The following is a 20,877-nucleotide window of genomic DNA, read 5'->3' as shown; positions in this document are numbered from 1 at the left end:
ACCCTGATAGTGGTTCCTATTCCAAGTACAGTTAAGATTACGCAAGTAAATCACAGAATGCCTGTCTCCAGGTGGGTCTCTAAAGAAACAGCCAGTGAAGTGAGCACGTGGCACAAAGGAGATTTACTAGACTGGTTTACACATCGTGGCTGGGAGGTCCAGCAACAGCTCGTGTGCTGATAAGGCCCATGAGACTGGCCATCTCAGCAGCCCCTCCGTGGTGATGAAGCCTGGAGGATTCCTGAAGTCTACCCTGGAAAACCAAGGGGTCTGAGTGCCCATGTCAGCACAGGAATGCAGCAGCAGCAGCAGCAGAAACACCAGGGTGGGTGCACTCACCAGCAAGGAGTTAGAAGTGTTCTTCCTTAGATCTGGCAACCCCTGAAGGTGTCACCACCCACTCCTGCTAACCCTTTCAGGAAATGCCCGCCCAGACCCACGCACAGCCATGTCTGCTAGTTGTCTGCAGAGACAATTAAGTTAACAACCAAGATGAACCATCAGAAATCCCAATACAATTTAATTTTACAATAAATATTGAATGCCTTTTGTGCAAAAGGTTAAACTATAACAAGTTATTAAGCACTCAGATGGTGGTGGCACAAACCTTTAATCCCAGCATGTGGGAAGCAGAGGCAGACAGAGTTTGAGGCCAGTCTGGTCTACAGAGTGAGTTCCAGGACAGCCAGGGCTACACAGAGAAACCTTATCTTGAAAAACAAATGAACAAACAAACGTTATTAAGCTGGAAATGTGTGTTTTCTGTGGAAGACCCAATCCTGAAGTGCCAGCATTTTGTCAGTTACTCACCCCTACTCCACCTCCCAGCTTTGTAGCCGCCCTTCTCCAAACCTTTGTAAGTTTCCAGTTCATGTGTAACAGACAACTGTGAAAACTTTTGCCACATAATACAGGACAGCACAAGCCACACTTTAAAAAATGCTCTTCATTTGATACCTGGCCTCAACATACCAGTTGAAACTTTATTAGGCATCGCCTTATGTGACTGTCCCTTGGGGAAAGGCCAGTTTTATGTCAACTTGACACAAACCAGAGTTATCTGAAGGGAAGGAACCTCAACTGAGAAAAAGGCTCCATGTAACGTCTGGCTGGGGTTATTCTCCTACACATGACTGCCAGTGGAGGGTCCAGCCTGTGGAGTGGCGACATCCTGGGCTGGTGGTCCTGAGTTCTGCAAAGAAACAGGCTGAGTGAGTGGTAAGAACATGCTCCCGTGTCCTCTGCATGGGCTCCTGCCTCCAGGACCCTGCTCCGACTTCCTTCAATGAATAGTGATACGGAAGTGTAAGCCAAATAAACTCTTGGCTCCTCAACTTGCTTTAGGCCATACTGTTTCACCACAGCATACAGAGGATAGCTATGACAGGGACTAGATATCACCTGTTTTCTTTCTTCTGTTAAGACACATTAGGCTCCCCAGGACGCTGATTTCCTTCCTGGTATTGTTTATAAAACACATGCCTGAGAAAACTGAAAATAATAAAAACATACAAAGCAGACTGTTCTGTAATTCTGCTGCCCTACTTTACAAAGCCAGTCACCAATTTGATGTGGCTTCATTAATTCTGAGTAGCCATTAGTTTACAAAGATGCTTGTACAGTCTTGCAAAAGCATTATTTGGTAACCTTGCACTAATAATTTAGTGGCACACTGAGAAATGTTGAAATGTCATAATCCATTGAATAAATAGGACAGGATATTTGCATTAGTTTTAAGGATTAAAGAGCAAATGCACAGTGCACTTGCTGAGGGTGTCAGGTTATTCCTAGAAAGCAGATTCCTAGAAATGTAATAGGACAAAGGATTCAAAGTATCAACCAGCCATGGAAAACCATTCTTTGAAAGTCTGTAACGATTACACCCCAACTACAGCACACAGGACTTTAAACCACTCAAACTCAGTGCAGATAAGCTCAAAATCTTGACTGATGGGGAGCTGAGATCCAAAAGGCATAAGATCTAAACCTCATTTATCAAGAGGCACAGGCATTAGAAACTTGTGCCCGTTTCTAGAAAATCCTCACAAGATTTGCCACAGGTTCAAAGAGTTCTAATCCTGTTATCTTCCCCCATTACCAGTATCTTAACTACTGCAGACTACAACTCAAAACAACACACGACCTTCCCTGACAGACACGCCATCATCCACAGGACTCCACCCCTGGGGTCCTCCAATTTCCTGTCTCAGAAAGCGCCTTTACTGGGGACTGGAGGTACAGAAGCGCAGCACATTTGCTCAGCTCTCATGAGGCCCTGGTTTGATCTCCACCATGGCAAACCAACCAACTTAACCAAATATAGCCCTGCCTGTTGTTTTAGGGTCCGCTCACGTGCTTCTTGCAGGTTGGTGGTCCCAAGCCTTTCGTGAATTACCAACAGTGGAGCTCTGCGCTCCCCCAGAAGGCTGACATGGTTACAGCCTTTCCACAGCGAGCCAAGTTAAGACTGTAGGCCTCAGAGAATGCAAACTTCTATCCTTTCTGGACCAGAACACAGTGCAGAACTTGATAGAACACACAAACCAGCTTTTGAAATAAGAATAAGAGCTCAAACCCACTCCTACCACTCCCACCCCCACCACAGTCCATGTTGCCCAGGCTAACCAGGAACACTACATGGACCAGGCTATCTCAAACTAACAGAGAACTACCTGCTTCTGCATCACTAGTGTTGGGATTAAAAACATGCACCACTGTGCCCAAGAGTTCAAATCTTTTAATCCCAAATTATCAGTCACTGTCTTAAGTTTGTAAAGACTGTTTAAAAAAAAAAAATGGTGTTCCTCTCAAAACAGCCTATTGTAACAAGGCAATTGGTTTTGTACTTTTTTAAGACAATTTTCTAACAAACTGTCAAAATAGGGACTTCAAAAATGGCTCAGTGATTAAGAGCACTGGCTGCTGTTCCAGAGGACCCATGTTCCATTCTCAGCACCTAAATCGTCATTCAGAACAATCTGTAACTCCAGTTCCAGGGATCTGACACCTTCTTCTGGCTTTCATAGGCACCAGGCACACAAACTGTACACAGATGTACATGTAGGCAAAACACCTACACACACACACACACACACACACACACACACACTCACACCACCAACAAAAAACCCTGTCAAAATAGCATGTGTTAGGAACAACAATGGTCAACAAACCTGACTTCTTTCTATTTACATTTTACTTCTAAAATGATAAACTGTTTATTTTAGAAATAAAACACAGGTGAGGGACACGGGGAGCAGTTTATTGTAAATACAAAGCAGCAGTGATTTCTGCCAGTGAGCTTCCGCAAGTGCCTGGACCACCTCATCAACACCAAGCTATGAGCAGGACAGCCATGGAGACACTAAAATCTCTTTCTCTTGATAATTTCTGGTTTCCAGCTGACTGGGTGAGTTTCTTCTGTCTAAAAACAGAACAGTAAACAAAATGTTACTTACTAGTTTGCTTCCTTTCAACAGAAAAACCTTGTCTCTGCTAAATCACAGTCCTGGGCAGGCATACTTAATGGATATTGAAAAGTTTTAGAAACAGCCAACAAGGGGCTGGAGAGATGGCTCAGGGGTTAAGAGCACTGCTTGTTCTTCTAGAAGTCCTGAGTTCAATTCCCAGTAACCATATCATGGCTCACAAAAATGTATAATGAGATCTGGTGCCTTCTTCTGGCATTCAGGTGTACAAATAGGCAGAACATATATACCTATATACCTAACATATATACCTAACACACTAAATAAATCTTTAAAAAAAAATAAAAATAAAACCACACTTAATTAAAAAAAAAAATAAGGAAAAGAAATAGCCAACAAACTTCTGGCATTAGCCAAGTCTAATAAAGGATAAATGGATATACCCCAAGCTGTTTGACGCTTTCCCCAAGGTAAGATTTCCATTTCGATATTACAGCAACACCAACACTGTGATTCTAGATTTCATTTTCACAGTTACTTGCTGTGGTTAATGTGTAATTTTCCCAGTAACCGTTGAGGAACAGCTGATTCAGAAAGTAATGGAACAATGGAACCATCAGCACCAATAAGACTGCACAGAAGTACCAAGGAGGTCACTATCCGAGTAGGTCACTATCCGGAGGACCAATTCCTTCGTAATGTATGAATCCTTTTCTTTCCAGTAATCAACTGCTAAATTGGCATGCAGTTCTTTTACTTTAAAATGCATGTGGTGGCTCATGCCCACAATCCCAGCATCTGGGAGGCAGAGGCAGGTAGACTGCTTCAAGTTTAAGGTCAACTTGAGCTACAAAGTGAGTTCCAGGTCAGTCAAGAGATACGATGTGAAACCTTGTCTCTAAATATAAAAATAAAATTCATCTGCAAAAGAGAAAGTCAAAAAAGTAAACTGAAAAAAAGAAGGTAGGTATATAGACAAACAGATAGCTGGAGACTGAGAACTTACCGCGGTCTCATCCTCTCTGTAAACTTTAATGGTTTTATCAGCTTCAGCTGTCAGTAACCGACTTTCTGACTGGTCAAACGCACAAGCAAATATTCCTGATTCACTATCTAGAGACCCAGGCTGCACAGCTGCATGAACTCGCTGAAAATTGTAGCCAGTTCTCCAGTCCCAAAGGTGCATAGTGCCGTTGTCAGCTGTACAAGAAAGACAGGGCAGGGCTGTACTTCTATCCGTTCAACAGCTTGGATGGCCCGTGAGCGACACAAAGACAGGGAACACACACATTCAAATTCCCCAATGTGTTTTACCCAGTTTCATCTGTGTGTAATTCAAAATTATAGACCTTAAAGGCACCAAACATTTGAAATCCAAGTAAACCTGGGAAAGTTGCTGGCATAGATCCCTTTATCACATGAGAACACAAAGAGGACGACACTATGCAACGTGCTGCATGGATTACCAATGAGTAAGATGTTGCATTACCAACAGGCACACGTCCTGACAGTGAGCATGCTACAACCTGGGCACGGTGCTGAGGAGACACACCAGCTCAGTCACTTCAAGAGAAGGGCAAACGCAACGCAACACCACAAACACCTTGTGTTACCTCCAGACACAAGCACTCCGTCAGCGTTGACTGCCAGCGTGTTAATAATCGCATTATGACCAGACAGGTTCTGAATGAAGCCTCCATCAGGGAATTTCCACTGCTTTATGTTATCTGGAGATCCAGATGCAAATGTGTAACTAGAACAAAAATTGACAGGAATTAACGGGAAAGTATGCTGCATCAAAGAAACTCAAGTTTTTAAAAATCCCCGTGTGCTCACTAGTCCAGACAGCCTCAGTGAGGCACAAAATCATCACTATCTTCACTGGAAGTTCCATCAGCTTCTCCAACTGCTGAAATGCATTTTAAATGCATCATAAATTTGTTCATTTCTTCTGTGTACTACACTGAATCAGCACAACAAATATAAACATACACTAGACAAAAAAGTCTTGGAGAAAGGAAGAGAAGCAGAGAGAGGGAGGGCAAGAGAAATGGAATAAAAGAAAAGTAGGACAAGAAAGGGGAGAGGAAGCAGCAATGGACACATGAGTGTCAGGAGTGACCTGGCCTGATATCAATGTGACTTGACCTCTCTGAGAATAGTGACCATAATGCTCTTCCATTTTCCCTCCTGTCCAATAACTTCTTCCTTAAGAATCAAACTACTCCATGCCTGTCCAGACAGGACAGCATATATGGCACAATCTAGACAGATAAGTAGGTCCAATACCCTGCATGTCCTGAACATACCCAGCCACCATTACTTCCTATTTTGGCCTGCAGCTTTAACCATGATTTAGCCTTATTTGTCACTTTGTAGAGGGACTTTCTCCTTCACCCTATATGGAGCATGAGGCAACAGAGCCACAGGTGGGGAGGGCTCAAAGCCTGTCCACAAGCGGCACAGCTGTAGGTATGCAAAGAAAAGTAATCAGCAAAACGCACTTACTGTCTCGGATGTAAAACCACAGCCCTGACGGACTTCTTATGGTTTGTCAGTGTCACTCTTGTCTTTCCAGCCACCAGATCCCATAATCGTATTGTGGTATCATGACTTCCTATAATGAAGACACAAACACCCAAACAGAATCCACAAGTTAAAACAACAAAACAAAACAGTACTCCTGTGTACACATCTGTACACTAAAGAAAGTCCCACCACTGTGAATATGTCCTCGAAGCTCTAAATCTGTACCTTCACTTGATAGTTAGTTCTTCTTAACGTTTTGCCTCATTGAGGCCAGAGAAAGATGGCTCAGTGGTTAAAAGCCCTGCCCTCTCCTCCTGAACACATAGTTTGGTTCTAGCACCCACATAGTGAGGCATAACCATCTGTATCTCCAGCTCCAGGGACTCTGACCCCTCCTTCTGACCTCTGAGGACACCAAATGCATATATACATACAGACATGCAGGCCAACAGACTAATTAAAAAAAAAAAACCTCAAAAACCTCATCAACTATCAAAAAGTATAAATAGCAAATAAAACAAATAATTTTATCCAACTATCAAAAATATAAAGAGCAAATAAAACAAATACAAATGTTATCCTCTAATGGCAGGGAAGGAAAAAACTGAATTTTTATCCTAGTATTTCTAGTTAACACAGTACCTTTCCACTGTCATTCAAGTAAGAGTCATACCAGTTCTGAAGGTATTGGTGGCAGGGTATGTTTCCTAACTCTAATTCTCTAGAATGACAGTCCTGACATTCTAGAATGACACTTAACTATATCTGAGACCAGTTTTCTAGACAGCTTTTACAATGCCTAACACATTCTACAATATACATGGAAAGCCATAAAAACAACCCAAAAAGCATATTGCCATCTTAAACTTGCAATGTCCATGACTAAACAGGACTACGTGCAGATGCAGAATGGTGGTGCATCTGGAACAAACAGGCAGGAGGGCTGGGACACAGATCATACCAGTAATAATCTGTGGCTCTGCAGCCTGGCACCTCACGGTAGCAACTGCATTTGTGTGTCCAGACAAAGTGTGTACACTGGCTTTAGTTCTCACATCCCAGATCTGTGAAAACATAAGCAGCATGTTATGAGAAAGAACAGGTATTCACATCTCAAAGCTCTAAGTCTGCCAAGCCAGTGTCTGAAGCTAATGAAGACAATGCATAAATGGAGGACAACGATCCGTGTGCTGTGGGACAGACAGTGGCCAAGGAAGAAGAAAGTCTGAAGAGCAGGACACTGAGTGACCAGCTTAGTCCCACAATGGGACTAGAGAGTTAAACAGCTAGTGGACAATCACGGTGGAGTCTAAGCACTGATTCTCAGCCTTCCTAAAGCTGTGTGCTTTAATACAGTCCCTCACGTTGTGGTGACCCCAACCATAACATTATTTCACTGCTACATCACCACTCTAATTCTCCTACTATGAACCGCAATGTAAAGATACGTGTTTTCCAATGGTCTTAGGTGACCCCTGTGAAAGGGAGGCTCTACCCCAATGGGGTCACAGCCCATGGCCAACATGGGATAGAACATTAACAACAGACAGTAAACAAAGAACTGAAGAGGATAACAGACAAAGAGTCACGAGGGAGGCCTGAGAGAGCCAGGTTATTGATGATTCAAGAATCTGTGTTCTCCAACACTTAAAAATATTCAACGTTCTTAGCCATCAGAGAGATGCAAATCAAAACGACCCTGAGATTTCACCTTAAACCCATCAGAATGGCTAAGATCAAAAACTCAAGTGACAACACATGCTGGAGAGGTTGTGGAGAAAGGGGAACCCTCCTCCATTGCTGGTGGGAATGTAAACTTGTACAACCGCTTTGGAAATCAATCTGACGCTTTCTGAGACAATTAGGAACAATGATTCCTCAAGATCCAGCTATACCATTCCTAGGCATACATCCAAAAGATGCTCAAGTACACAACAAGGACATTTGCTCAACCATGTTTGTAGCAGCTTTATTTGCAATAGCCAGAACCTGGAAACAACCCAGATATCCATCAACAGAGGAATGGATACAGAAATTGTGGTACCTTTACACAATGGAACATTACTCAGCAATTAAAAACAAGGAAATCAGGAAATTTGCAGGCAAATGGTGGGATCTAGAAAAAAATCATCCTGAGTAAGGTATCCCAGAAGGAGAAAGACACACAGTGTCTATACTCACTCATAAGTGGGTACTAGACCTATAAGATAAGATAAACATACTGAAATCTGTACCGGGGTAAGATGATCAATCCTCACTTAGAAAGACAAATGGGATGGACATTGGATGTAGGAGAAAACAAGTAACAGGACAGGAGCCTACCACAGAGGGCCTTTGAAAGACTCTACTTAGCAGTGTACTAAAGCAGATACTGAGACTCATAACCAAACCTTGAGCAGAGTGCAGGGAATCATATGAAAGAAGGGGGAGTTAGTATGACTTGGAGAGGACAGGAGCTCCACAAGGACCAAATACATCTGGGCACAGGCATCTTTTATGAGACTGTATCTCCAACCAAGGACCATGTATGACTATAACCTAGAACCTCTGCTCGGATGTAGCCCATGGTAGCTCAGTTTCCAAGTGGGTTCCGTGATAAGGGGAACAGGGACTATTTCTGACATGAACTCAAAGGCTGGCTCTTTGACACCCCCCCACCCCCCGGGAGGAGCAGCCCTGCTAGGCCACAGAAAAGGACTTTGCAGGCAGTCCTGAAGATAACTGATAAAACAGGGTCAGATGGAAAGGGAGGAGGACCTCCCCTATCAGTGGACTTGGAAAGGGGCAGGGAGATGAGGGAGGGAGGGTGGGATTGGGAGGGAAGGAAAGAGGGGCCACAGTTGGGATACAAAGTTATAAACTGTAACTAATATTACAAAAAATAAAATTTAATTAAAAAAAAAGAATCTGTATTCTCTATGAAAAACAAACCACATGCTATCAAGTGTGCACATGAGAAGACACGAGACACCAGCTCCGTCTCACTTACCCGTGCCGTGGAGTCTCGGCTACATGTCACCAGGACATCGATGGTTGGGTGCAGATCCAGACCGTACACGGCACTCAGATGGCCATGGTAGTGCCGAATAACCTAAAGAAGCACAGAAAGTTCTAATTTCCAACATCAGACAGACCAGCAGCGGGGCCTGGGGATAGACTCCAAAGCAGAGAGCAAGCCTAACACGAAAAAAGCCCTGGATCCAATCCCCAGCTGTGAGTACAAACAAGCAACACACAGTGGCTGAGGATGTTTGAACAGCTGGCTCCCAGCCTACCTTGTTATACTCAAGGTCCCAGCACTTCACTTGCTTGTCTTCTCCACAGGAGAACAAGTAAGGGCTCCGTGTGCTCACGATCACGCCGCGCACTGTGCTGATGTGTCCCGTCAACGACAGCTTTAACTTGCCACTGGCCAAGTCCCAGATCTGAAACCAAACAACTGTCTTGCTTTACGCTGGCTACCCTCCCCAAAAATGTAGAACACGGACATACAGCAAACGTCCCCACAGGGGAAGCTAAGACTCTCTAAAATGACTCCTCTCCAAAAAAAAGCAGGAAAAAAAAAAGACACATTCAAACTGGCTAAGTATTTGCAGAAGGTCACAAGACTAACGCTCCCAACACATAAAAAGATTTACTGATGATGAAAATACCAAGAGCATTAAACGTACCAAAGGAACAGCAACTTAACCCAGAAAAGTAGCAATGATGAAAATGTCCACCCTCGCTACATTTCCACATGTCTATTAAACTTAGACGTTTCTAGTGTCGCATCTGTGCACTTTTCTAAAGAGCTACCTGCTCGGTACAACGCACCAAGCATCAGCTCGCTAATTTTGGAAAGAAATTTGCACTTTCTATGCCAGCTCAAAGACACTGGGCCTAACACTTGTAGTTATGAGAATCTATCAAAACAAAACACAATACAGAAAAAACAGTCTGTGTAAAACAAATGTAGGCTTATCACAATGAAAATTGTAAAACTAAAAATTTCAATGTTGAATTCAGGGAAAGAGGTTACAGAATTATCTGCACCTTCTACACATTTAAAATCCTGAGTTTTTCATAAGAGGTTTTTCAAGACAATGCTGTATAAGAAAAGAAAGATTCAAAAACTAAACCTTCAGAATTTTTGCCAGGCATGGTAGTCGGGCCACCTTTAACCCCAGCATGTCACAGGGAGCTGGGTCTCTGTGAGCTTAAAACTAGCCTGGTCCATATAGTAAGTTCCTGCCCAGCTAAAGCTACACTGAAACCTGTCTCAACAACAACAACAAAAAGAAACAAAGGCTCAGTTTCTGGAGATGTAGCTCAGTGGGGACCACCTGCTTAGCATGTGTAAAGCACTGGGTTTGATGGTCAGTGCTGCGTAAAAACAAAAAATTAAAAACTGACTTTTAAAGGAGAGACACCTGTATACACAGAAAGGGTTCACGATGGGTCCACTGGCACATCAACAGAATCTAAACTGAGGCCACCTGAAGGTCGAACAGTGTAGGCGTGTGCCAGCTCTTAGAGCACCGTCACTGCACCTCTACAGACTTATCCTTCACTAACAGAGTGAACACTCCCTTGAGGAGCAGTTGCATAGAATTACCAGGAGGCAGTTAAGATGGTCCCCACTCTGCAAGCAGGTACGGTTACTAGCTTTGACCGTCAACGTTGCAGCATGACCATGGAAGACAACATCCACTCTCCCTAGGAAGTAGCTTAGGAAACACCCACTGTCCTCCTTACCTTTATAGTCCTGTCAGCGGATCCAGTCACAAACCATTGATTTCCAGGTTCTACAGCGATACACCGAACCCAGCCAAGATGGCCACTGATAACCTGTACAACAGAAAGAGGTAAGCTTATTCATATGGTATTTAAAAATGCACAACCCGATCTGGATGCACCGTACTCAACTGCAGTTCCAGAAAACTGACAATTACACTTCAGAGTAAGAAACATTAACTATTTTCAACGAGTGAATGAATACTGCAAGTGAGGTTCATATGTTCAATGGAATACTACTATCCAAGAAAAAGGAATGCAATTTACCTCAAAATCACTGAGTGAAGGACATCACTCTCAAACATTCAAACTGTACACTTTGAAGTATAAAAAATATAAAAGTATAAAAGGATGCCAGGTGTGGAAGAGTGTATGGCTAAAATAGTGCTCGGGCGAGGTGACGTCAGGCTCACAGGCAGTGGTTCCTCAAATCTGTATCTGTGACAATTCATTAGCCCTACACAGCAAGTAGAGATGGTACCATCATAAGGAAAACAATTATGCAGACTGTCCATCTCCTGCCTCATTCTATTTTTGACCTGATATACTTTGTGTCACCTTGTAGTTTACTACAGCTGAAAGGCTCACTAGCAAAGTGTCTGAGGAATCTTCTCCTTCAGCGTTGCAGGAAACACTTTCTTAACTGCCTGCTCTGCACATGCAGACCTTCCCCAATACTCTACCCTTTATTTTAGTCAAGAACAACTCCACGTGGCTGCCCTAAGAAGCCCTCCTGACAGCTCGGCACAGTGAGAAGCCTACTCTCCTCAGGTGACCCAAGATCCCAGCCCAACTCCTGGCTGATGGGAAGCAACCATGCTCCCTGAGGCATAAGGAAATGCAGATGTGCTTACCCTGTAGAGCTTCCACGGCGGGTGCCACTGTGGTTTGGGCATTGTGGGGGCCTTTTTAGCCATGAGCGCAGAGTTCTTGGTGTTGCCGCTCTCCATAAGCATCTAGACACGGGACAGATTACACATCTACAGCCATCACGCTGAAGGTCTCAAGCCATTAATTAAAAAATGCCAATTGAAAGGATTTATGAAAGCCTTGCTTTTTCACTAACTGAAGAGGAAGACAGCTAAAATACCTTATGACTTTAAAAAAGGTAAAGCTTCCTCAGGGCTCTATATGTTCCATGTATTCAAAGATAAAGGACAAAACACCTGAGGCAGAGAGAGACATCACTGTGGAGTTCAAAACCAAACCAAGACCACCACTAGCTGACCAACTTTGGCCAAAAGCCTCTGGGTCTTCTAACCGAGCACTTAAACAGGGTTTACAATGCCAGCCACAGGCTGAGCCCCCTAGCCTAAATTTACACTCCCATGTGCTGCAACACCCACGCCTAATACGCGCTTCTGAAGTGGAAATTTCCGCTTGCTTCGAGGGCTCAGTTTTGTCATGGATGTTTTGCTGCAAGCTGTCTTGTGACAGGGCAGGTGACGCTTTGCTGTGAGCTCTCTCCTGTGAGGGTATGACTCTGGCCAGCTGAGAATACCCATGGGTGGACTGTGAGGAAAGGAGATGTATAGAGGCCCATGCACAGCAAGGCTTGGCTTTTTGGACTGACATCTCTGCACTGATCTTCATGTTTGGACACTTGACTTCGCAGAGAAAAATGTTTCAGGGAACTTCTTGGGGCAATCCCGCTAAGTGTGTGGCTTCTGCTGACAACCCTCTGAATTGTGCTGCTTGGTGTTGCTGCTTGGTGTTCGCCTTTGGACTGGACTGCTGGCGTCCTGACGGCTGAGTTTGGTAATCCCCTAAGGACCCATCGACCCTAATCAATAGATAAAAGAGGTCTACAGGCCTTTCCCTACTTACCTCCTAAGGTCAGGGAGCTAGAAGGGAGGTAAAGGTGTTTAAAACCCTAAATAAAGCAGGTTTGATGAAAAATCTAAGCAACAGACGTCAGATTACAAGTGAAGAGCTAATACGCTAATACACTGCGACTAGAACTGGATGTTGAGGCCGTATACTGAGGACAATACACCTTGGTTGTAAGATACGGAGAATGCAGGCTGTGACTGAGATGGAAATTCCCTACTAGACGGCTTTTAGAAGGAGGGGCTGCTCAGGCTCTCAGAGGAGAACAGGCATCAATGGTCCAACCCAGCTTTGACCCCTATGAACTTCAATACCAACTAGTTAGGCAAGATGTGCCCATTTGTACAACAGTGGTAACACTGTGAGAGAGCAATCAGCTGCTCTTTGCTTGATCTGAGGCCTGCTCCACAGCAGGGAACCCATACATGGCACCACACATCCAGTCAAGCACATAGGGCTAGGAAGTCTTCTAAATATCTATCTTTACAGACACAGACAAATGTACTCCTGACCATAATGAGAAGTTTTTCTTTGGAGGTCATAGTCATAAATGCAGACATTCACAGCTGTTTAGGGTGCTGAACCAGGGAACCGCTGAGTGCTTACCACTATACAAGACATCTCTACTACCTCCTCGAAGGCTCAGTGAACAATGCAGAAGAGGAAGTGGAAAGAATGGAGTGCTGAGAGATGCCATGTTTGGAGCCTAACACAATGACTGCAATCTTGAACTCACAGCAGCTGCAGGAACCTGTACTGGCCCCCACAAGACTAAGCTCATCAACAATAAGGTGTGGACGGGGAGGGGCGCCCAGGAAATACCTACCTGCACAACCACTGACTACTGAGAGGGGGGTTTCTGTCTGCCGCAGTTTTGTCCTTTCTCTTTGAATATATGGAACATACAGAGTTCTGAGGAAGCTTCCCTTTAAGCTAAAAGGCAGAGTACTGTACTCTGAGCAGATATCACTGTTTCCAGGTGTGTGCCCACTGCTGAGTGCACAAGCTCACGTGGCTAGTTCTAAACCCATGGTCCACACAGATCCTGGGTAAACCCAGAGGGCCACTAAACAAAACAGAGAAAGACACGGAAGTGGGAAAGGGAGTTGTAGAAAGGAGGGAGGGCTGAAGGGTGGACAGTGCGATTAACCAGAGTGCATTTATTTACATGTAGGAAGTGTTAAAGAACACATGTAATTAATTTAAACACGTGTATGCCAATATTCTGAGCAAACAGTCTAAAATCTAATCTGAAATTAGATTTGGGACTTGTAGTCCCGAGCACTTTAAATAAAGACTGCTTAACCTGAAGAATCCACAACGAGCCTCACGCCATTAACCCAGAGCTATACTGAAACCTGAGACTCTATTCTTTAGGAGATGTAAACTGGGCCAGAGCATGTAGCTTAGCTGTAGACTGCTTATCTAGCATGTTTGAAGGTCTGGGTTTGTCTGCAGCCTGCAGTTCAAGCACTCAGGAGGTGGAGGTAGCACAATCAGGAGTTCAAGTTTAGATCAGATAAAGAGTTCGAGGCTGGCCTGGGCTAAACTCAAAGTATATCCTAAGGAGGCAGAAAGCCTGCACAGAGACCTGTTCAGAATTGTGGTGTGGGGACTGCCAAATGAGCTCCATCGCTGTCCAAGTAGAGCCAGTACTTCACCAAACCAGCAGCACTCAACTGCAACCACACAGCAACCCACGGCAGAGTGCACGTCTCCAGTAACAGACAGACCCACACAAGGTTCAGAAAACATTCCTTGCAGAGAGAGAGTGTGTGTGTTGGATGCTTTACTAGTGCGGCATTTTCCCAGTAACTGTAGTAGGGAAAAGTAGGTTAAAGAAAATAAACTAATTCACTGGAAGCAATAAAAGCAACATAGGAACCCGGGGACACTGCCCGACATGAAAAATACCTTAGGACTGTAAAGGTGGTTTCTTTAAAACTATGTTGTGCGTGCATATGCCCTCATGTGGTACATACACACACATGTGAAGCCAGCAAACGTCCGTGTTCTTTACCACCACCCTCGACCTCATCCCTGGGAGAAAGGGACTTGGAGTGAACCGGGAGCAAGCTGCTTCACTCTGAGGCGAAGATGGCCGGTTCTGAGCTACGGAGACCCTCTGCACCCTACTTTACTGCCCCGACCCCATCACATGCTATGTCATAGGTGCACAGCCACACGCAGCTTTTACACAGTGCTAGAGACCGGCTCAAGTCCTTGTGCTTGCACAGGAAGTGCTCTTAACTGAGCCCCAGCCACAGGCCTTGCTCTTTCATAGTGAGTATTGAACACACAGCACTGCACTATAAAACCTGCCATGTATAATATGAAAACTATATACAGAAGTAACAGGATTTGGGGTTCTAAAAATAAAAAAATAGCCATTTACCAAAATCATGTTTTTAGGGCTATGGAATGTTAAGGACTAGCTCAGGCTGCTATTTTTATTAACAGATTCCATGACAATATTGATTTCAGTTTCTGTGTAAGACTTTTAAGATAAAGGAAAAGAGGGATTCATGTTCCAAGGGCTAGCTATGTGACTCAGGAGACTTACGGAATTCATCGCTGTGGGCTGGGAACGGTCAGAAGCCCCTGGGTGTCTGTACTCATTTCCAGCTGGGGCAGCGCGATTTGCATCAACTCTGCAGAATAAATAACATAACTACTCAGCACCTTCCTACTTACGTATTCTGCACAAACTTTCTTTTAAGAATTCTGAGAGACAGCTCAGTTGGTAAAATGCTTGTTTTGCAAGTATGAGGAATGAAGTTCAGTTCCTAGAACCTTTGTTTAGAAACAAAACAAAAACAACAAAACCTGGTGATGTGTGCTTGTGATCCCCGCCCCCCGAGTGCTGCCTGCCAGCCTAGCCACTTGCTAAGTTCCAGGTCAGTAACAGACCCTAAAAAACAAAAGGTGGGAGCAGTGAACTGCTACAGCGTGGGTAAAGGCATTTGCTATATACACCTGGATTCAATCCCTGAAGCTACAGCGAAAGAGAAGCAATTCCCAAAAGCTGTCTTCTCATTTCCACGAGAGCACTGTGGTGTATACAAGCGTGTGTCTGTGCATGCGCACACACAGTTTTTAAAGGTCGCTAGGTGGCATCTGGCTTCCACATGTTAAGTGCTGAAAATCTAACTGAAGTGTGAGAGTCATACCTGGCCTGAGACGGCAACGCCACAGCTAAGGACTGTGCAGCTGACTCACTTGGCATTCTCTGGATCTTAGTATCAGCAGTCAAGGCAACACCTGTTTATAACAAGCTTGATTACATTCACTTTGTCTTTGCTTTCAGTTTTTTATAATAAATCTGGGTAATACATAGCTCAAATCTGACTGAATGCTGGCAGCCTGGTATTAAGAGCAACCCAAGATAATAAAGTTAATTTCCTACTGATTCATATAGTACATTTATGGGCAAACAATAGTTATTCAAATATTAACAGAATATTTCCAAGAGTAAAGTAAGTTACCTTTGTGTTCTATAAAAACAAGGCTTTTTGTCCTCTACCTCATCATACTAGCTTCCCTTGTGTCAATCTGTCTACACACAATCACACACGTACACACACACACACACAGGCTACCTACTTGTTTGTCTAAGCCAACAGATAATACATCTGTTAAGACATAGTGCAGCCTTATTGTCACCTACCAGGTCCTGGTGGATACGGATGTGTACCTGTCACCAAATATTCAACATCTTGTCCTAAAAAATAAATAAAATAAATAAAAATAAATAAATTCAAGTACTGTTTTTTAAAAGGTATTATTAATATTGACTAGAGTTTTCTTTTCCAACTAAACAGAAGCCGCAGAAATGTAGGAGCTGAGTGTTTTGCCTGTAAGCTGTTAATAAATCAAGAAAGCTCACGTGTCTCTACCTAGCTACGCTAACAAGAGGCTGTCCCATTCACTCACAACCTACTCTAGCTGTTCTCCAAAGCACATAGTTTCTCTTTGTTCACTATAGTTTCATCTTTCTGAATTAGAGACCTCACAGTTGGTCTTCCGCAGGTTAGGAACATCAATTTTCCCCTGCAGACTTCACTATAACCTTGTCTTCCTCTTGAGAATCACAGCACTGCACTGTTTTCTAGTGAAAAGTCACCAGCAAGAATCTCAGTCACTCCTCGACAAGCCAGTGAGAACCCCCATTCTAACAGCAGCCACCAGCAAGAATCTCAGTCACTCCCCGACAAGCCAGTGAGAGCCCCCATTCTAACAGCAGCAGGTACGCAGGCCTCCCCAGCCGGCACCAGGGAATTCACAGGGAACCCTGACAGGCTTCACCTTGATTGGCAGGGTACTGCTTATGAGGATAGGAGTCTGCTGCGATCTGAGGTCCCTTCTCCTTGAGGTTCTCTTTTGAAGTAGGCATATGCAGCACAGGACCATACTCGTTACGAAGCTTGATCGCCATTTTCCGCTTGTGGCTATTTAAAAATCATAAACATGAAATGCATCCTTAAATACTGAAAACACATTCACCGACATTCAGATAGCCAGAAAACAAGCACATACACAAATACTTTACTCAACTGCACAAATCCAGGATGTTTTTCAGGTTAAAAAGTATTTTAACAAACACAAAATTTCAAAATGCATTTCCATACCATATATTCCCTTTTTCTCACAATCTATCATACAGAATTCATTAAACCCAAGTAGGACCTTACTTTGTAGCCCAATAAACACAAAACCTTTTTTGATGAGAACTCAAGGGTCCAACTGAATAAAAGACGCACACAAACTAATATATCTTACAAAAAAAAAACCTTTAAATGTCTGAATATGAGAATATAGTAAAACTTGTATAGACACCTTCACCCATTACCTAAAACATCAGACCCAATGAAAGCACTAAATTAGCTCAGCATTTTAAGAATGTACTTATGCTACTTAAGATAATCTACCTTATAAATAAAATATAAATGCCAATGAGGGGAATTAAGTAAATTATAAAGAAAAAGCAATGGACAAAGAAAGGCACTGAACACAACACAATCCCAGACCAGGGCTGCCACTCAAAATTCTTCATTATACTAAGGAGCAAGGATGGGAGTAGAGGTACTGGCCAAGTTCAATGTCAGCTCCTTCAGACTCTGAGAGCAGGAAGCTGGAAGTACATTCAGAGTGATTCATTATAAATCGAATAACCTAACAGGGATGCTCCTAATTACGGGGTATTAGTACTTTCCTACTGCTGACAAAATACCATAATCAAGGCAAGTCAGAAAAGAATTTAATTTGGGGCTCATGGTTCAAGAGGGGCAGGGAGCATGGCAGCAGGCAGGCAGGCAGGCAGGCATGGTGCTGGAGCAGCAGCTGAGAGCTCACATCTGAGTCACAAACATGAGTGGGCGGGTGTCTGAGCTAACTGGGAAAGCTGTGGGCTTTTGAAATCCCACAGCCTACCCCCGGTGCCACGCCTCCTCCAACAAGGCCACACCCAGTCCTTCAAAAACAATTCTACCAACAGTTCAAACACATGAGCCTATGGGGGTCATTCTCATTCAAACCACCACACTGGGTACTTGTAAACTATGATGGGCTAATGGTATTTTTATTGTTAAAAGACAAGACAATAGAAAAAGTCCTGTGAGTGTCTGCAGCACCTTTAAGACCTTTCAAAGATCTTCTTCCTGCACTCTTCTATCAGCACTAAATTTTTAAATCCGTTAGCAACTGAAAAGATATAAACTTACCTCTCTTCATCCAAAGGCACAGGTTTTCCATTATCTGCCACGAACATGTCATGGGTCCTCTTCAACGACCTGAACACCAGTGTGTGTACAGAGTGCTTCTGCACCTCCTGTAAAGAGACAACCAAACTCACACACCTCACTACAAGCGACCCATACACCCCAATCAACATCAGATCTGCTATGCGCTCTGCATGCTAAATATGTAGGACATACAGTCCTCAATACCTTTAACAAACTACAGCAGTCAACAGCAAAGCTGAGAAAGCTCCTGTCTGGCCAGAGCTCTGGGTAAAGTAACTGAATACTTTTACTACCTTTTATGGCAACATTTACTGAACTCATACTGCATCTGGCCTGCAGTGCGCTCAAGAAATAAAGGGACAAAAATAAGCAAAATCATTCCATAATTTGGAAGGTTCTATGAAAAAAGGCAATGGGATGAGTCAAGAGAAAAAAGAATTGCTAGATGGAATCACGAAAGATTTCTCTCGGGTGACAGTTAAGCAGAGAGGGAGACCCTCTTATGAAGAACAGAGGTCTGAACACTCCAAGCCGAGGATTTTTGCAATGCCGCTTGCAAAGGTGTTCAGATAATGCCCGGATTGCAGCATAGCTGTGAATGCTGCGAGAGTGTGGGTTGTTGTTTACCATGACGTCTCATAGGTCGGTGGGGTTCAGACCTCTGCCACCACCTACCCAAGAAAGGAGTTTTAAGTAGGAAACGCAGGACCAGTTCACGTATTATTTGTGTTTTGAGTGCTGGGGACTGAACAGAGAGCCTTGTTCGTGCTTGACAAGCGTTCTACCACTGGAGCACACTCCTTCAACGTGTTGGTTAAACACACGCACACAGACCAGATGGAGGCTACTTACACTGGGCTAGATTAAGAGAACTGCGGTGGATCTGGAACGCAGTGGGGGAAATCAGGAAACGCTTAGGATACGCAAAAGGCGAACAACAACAGAACAAGAACCGCAAGCTTTTCCCTGGAAGCGCGGAAGGAGCCGTCGCGCTGACAGACGGCGTGGACCAGCAGCCGTCAGGACGCGCATCCCAGCCGCGGTGGGAGCATCGGAAGGCCGCCTCCGAGGACGGCGCGGCTCCCGCTGACACACGCGCGCTGCGGGGTTCGCTCAGGCTCCCCGCCCGCACACCCGCGAGGTCATCGGCCTTCCTCCCGCCCGACGTCCCGACCCGCCGGTCCTGGCTACCCAGTCCTTTCCCCAGATTCCCAGCGCTCCCGTCCTGCACGTCCGTGCGCAGAGCAAAGCTCCACGGACAGACGACTCCGGGGCGCCCGAGCGTTACTTTACCTCCACCATGTCGCCGCCGTTCAGCTTATTCCTCCAGCCGCAAGGAAACTCGAAGGCTCGCCGCAAAAATCGCCGCCGCTATTCCACAGCTCTTTCCGGAGACGGGGGCCTGTTGCCGGATGTGACGCCACCCGCGCACGCGTATTGGCCACTGGCCGGGCCAGGGGGTGCTGAAGGGCGGGAGCTAGGCGGAGTTGGGCGGAGCCTAGAGGCGGAGAGGGGACGTCGGCAGCCGCTTGGGCGGCCCTGGGGCGGGGCTTGGGCGGCCCTGGGGCGGGGCTTGGGCTGGACTCTCAAGGCGGAGGGGCGGGTCTTTAAGAGGTGGGCGGGGCTTCCCGCTGAGGGCGGGGCCTCTAGCGGGAGCCTAGGAAGCAGGCCAGCCTTCAAAGCGCTGCTCAGGCGCTGTGCCTGCTCCCGGAAGCTAAGCAGTCCTCCCTCAGATTCTAAGCAAGTCGTTTTGCAGACACGCTAGCGACCTTAACTTTTTAAACTTTATTTAGCCTGATGCCAAAGTAGTAATGTTTTGTGTTTTACCCAAGTAGAACCTGTCGTTTATAAATGATCGTTTTCAAATGTTTTTCTGTGTAAAAATAACTGATATAGTTGGTATTTGAATTTTTTTTTTCTGTGTAACCTTGGCTGTCCTAGAATTCACTGTGTAGACCAGGCTGACCTCGAACTCAGAGATCTACCTGTGAAAAGTTAAAAAAAAAAACAAAAAACTTAGAGTTAATTCCTGGGGGTGGGGCAGAAACACCAGACCACATTCCTTTCAGATTATGGGCCAGGGGCAGTCCCCACCCAGATAAACCTCAGGGTGTGACTGGAGTCACATAGACCCTAAGAACTAGAGGTCAGATGTCCCCCAGGTAGCTAGGCCTGACCGTTAGCAGTCTTGGCGCCTAAAAACAGACCAATCTTCCCTAGAGACCACCCCGCTTGCGTTTTGTTCCTCTTACCCAATCCTGTAATGTCAAGGCTTGAACTACCCCACTGGCGTTTTTGTTCCTTTAAAAACCCTGATCTCCCGGAGGCGGGGGTCGCTTGCCCTATGTCTTTGTAAAGGGCAGCCACCCGGCTCGAGCTAGTAATAAAAAGACCCTAGTGTGTTTTGCAACGGAGTCAAATCCTGTAAGTCTTTTGGGTGCTCGCGAACTGGACACCTGTCTCTGCCTCCCTTAGGGTTGGGATTAAAGACGTGTGCCACCACTGCCAAGCGGTGAGTGCCATCTTAAATTAGGCATTTTCACTGATTGTACATCTTCCTGAGCCATGATTAA

At 44.8% G+C, this 20,877-nt stretch overlaps 1 protein-coding gene across 1 annotated transcript; it reads right to left on the bottom strand.

Annotated features, from left to right (window-relative positions):
* Positions 1-3,241: 3,241 nt before the first annotated feature.
* On the bottom strand, positions 3,242-19,755 carry Plrg1 (pleiotropic regulator 1). Its single transcript, XM_021634606.2, has 15 exons — positions 19,598-19,755; positions 18,284-18,390; positions 16,869-17,011; positions 16,231-16,284; positions 15,734-15,824; positions 15,127-15,214; positions 11,588-11,689; positions 10,695-10,787; positions 9,233-9,382; positions 8,947-9,048; positions 6,919-7,021; positions 5,937-6,045; positions 5,042-5,181; positions 4,435-4,628; positions 3,242-3,424 (listed from the first exon to the last, which is right to left on the bottom strand). The coding sequence occupies exons 1-15, from the start codon at positions 19,604-19,606 to the stop codon at positions 3,365-3,367; spliced, it is 1,545 nt and encodes a 514-aa protein (XP_021490281.1). The 5' UTR covers positions 19,607-19,755; the 3' UTR covers positions 3,242-3,364.
* Positions 19,756-20,877: the final 1,122 nt, after the last annotated feature.

The sequence above is a fragment of the Meriones unguiculatus genome, chromosome 2 (assembly GCF_030254825.1).
Source record: "Meriones unguiculatus strain TT.TT164.6M chromosome 2, Bangor_MerUng_6.1, whole genome shotgun sequence".
Lineage (NCBI taxonomy): Eukaryota > Metazoa > Chordata > Mammalia > Rodentia > Muridae > Meriones > Meriones unguiculatus.
Note: the sequence above shows the minus strand (reverse complement) of the source record. Positions and strands in the feature narration are given on the sequence as shown.

Bases quoted from the DNA above. Each gene is read 5' to 3' on its own strand.
- Plrg1 (XM_021634606.2), bottom strand. The intron at 16,285-16,868 runs GTGAAGCCTGTC...TTTATTTTTTAG, and splicing joins GCAGTACCCTGCCAATCAAG to GACAAGATGTTGAATATTTG. The intron at 4,629-5,041 runs GTAACACAAGGT...TTTCTTGTACAG, and splicing joins CGGAGTGCTTGTGTCTGGAG to CTGACAACGGCACTATGCAC.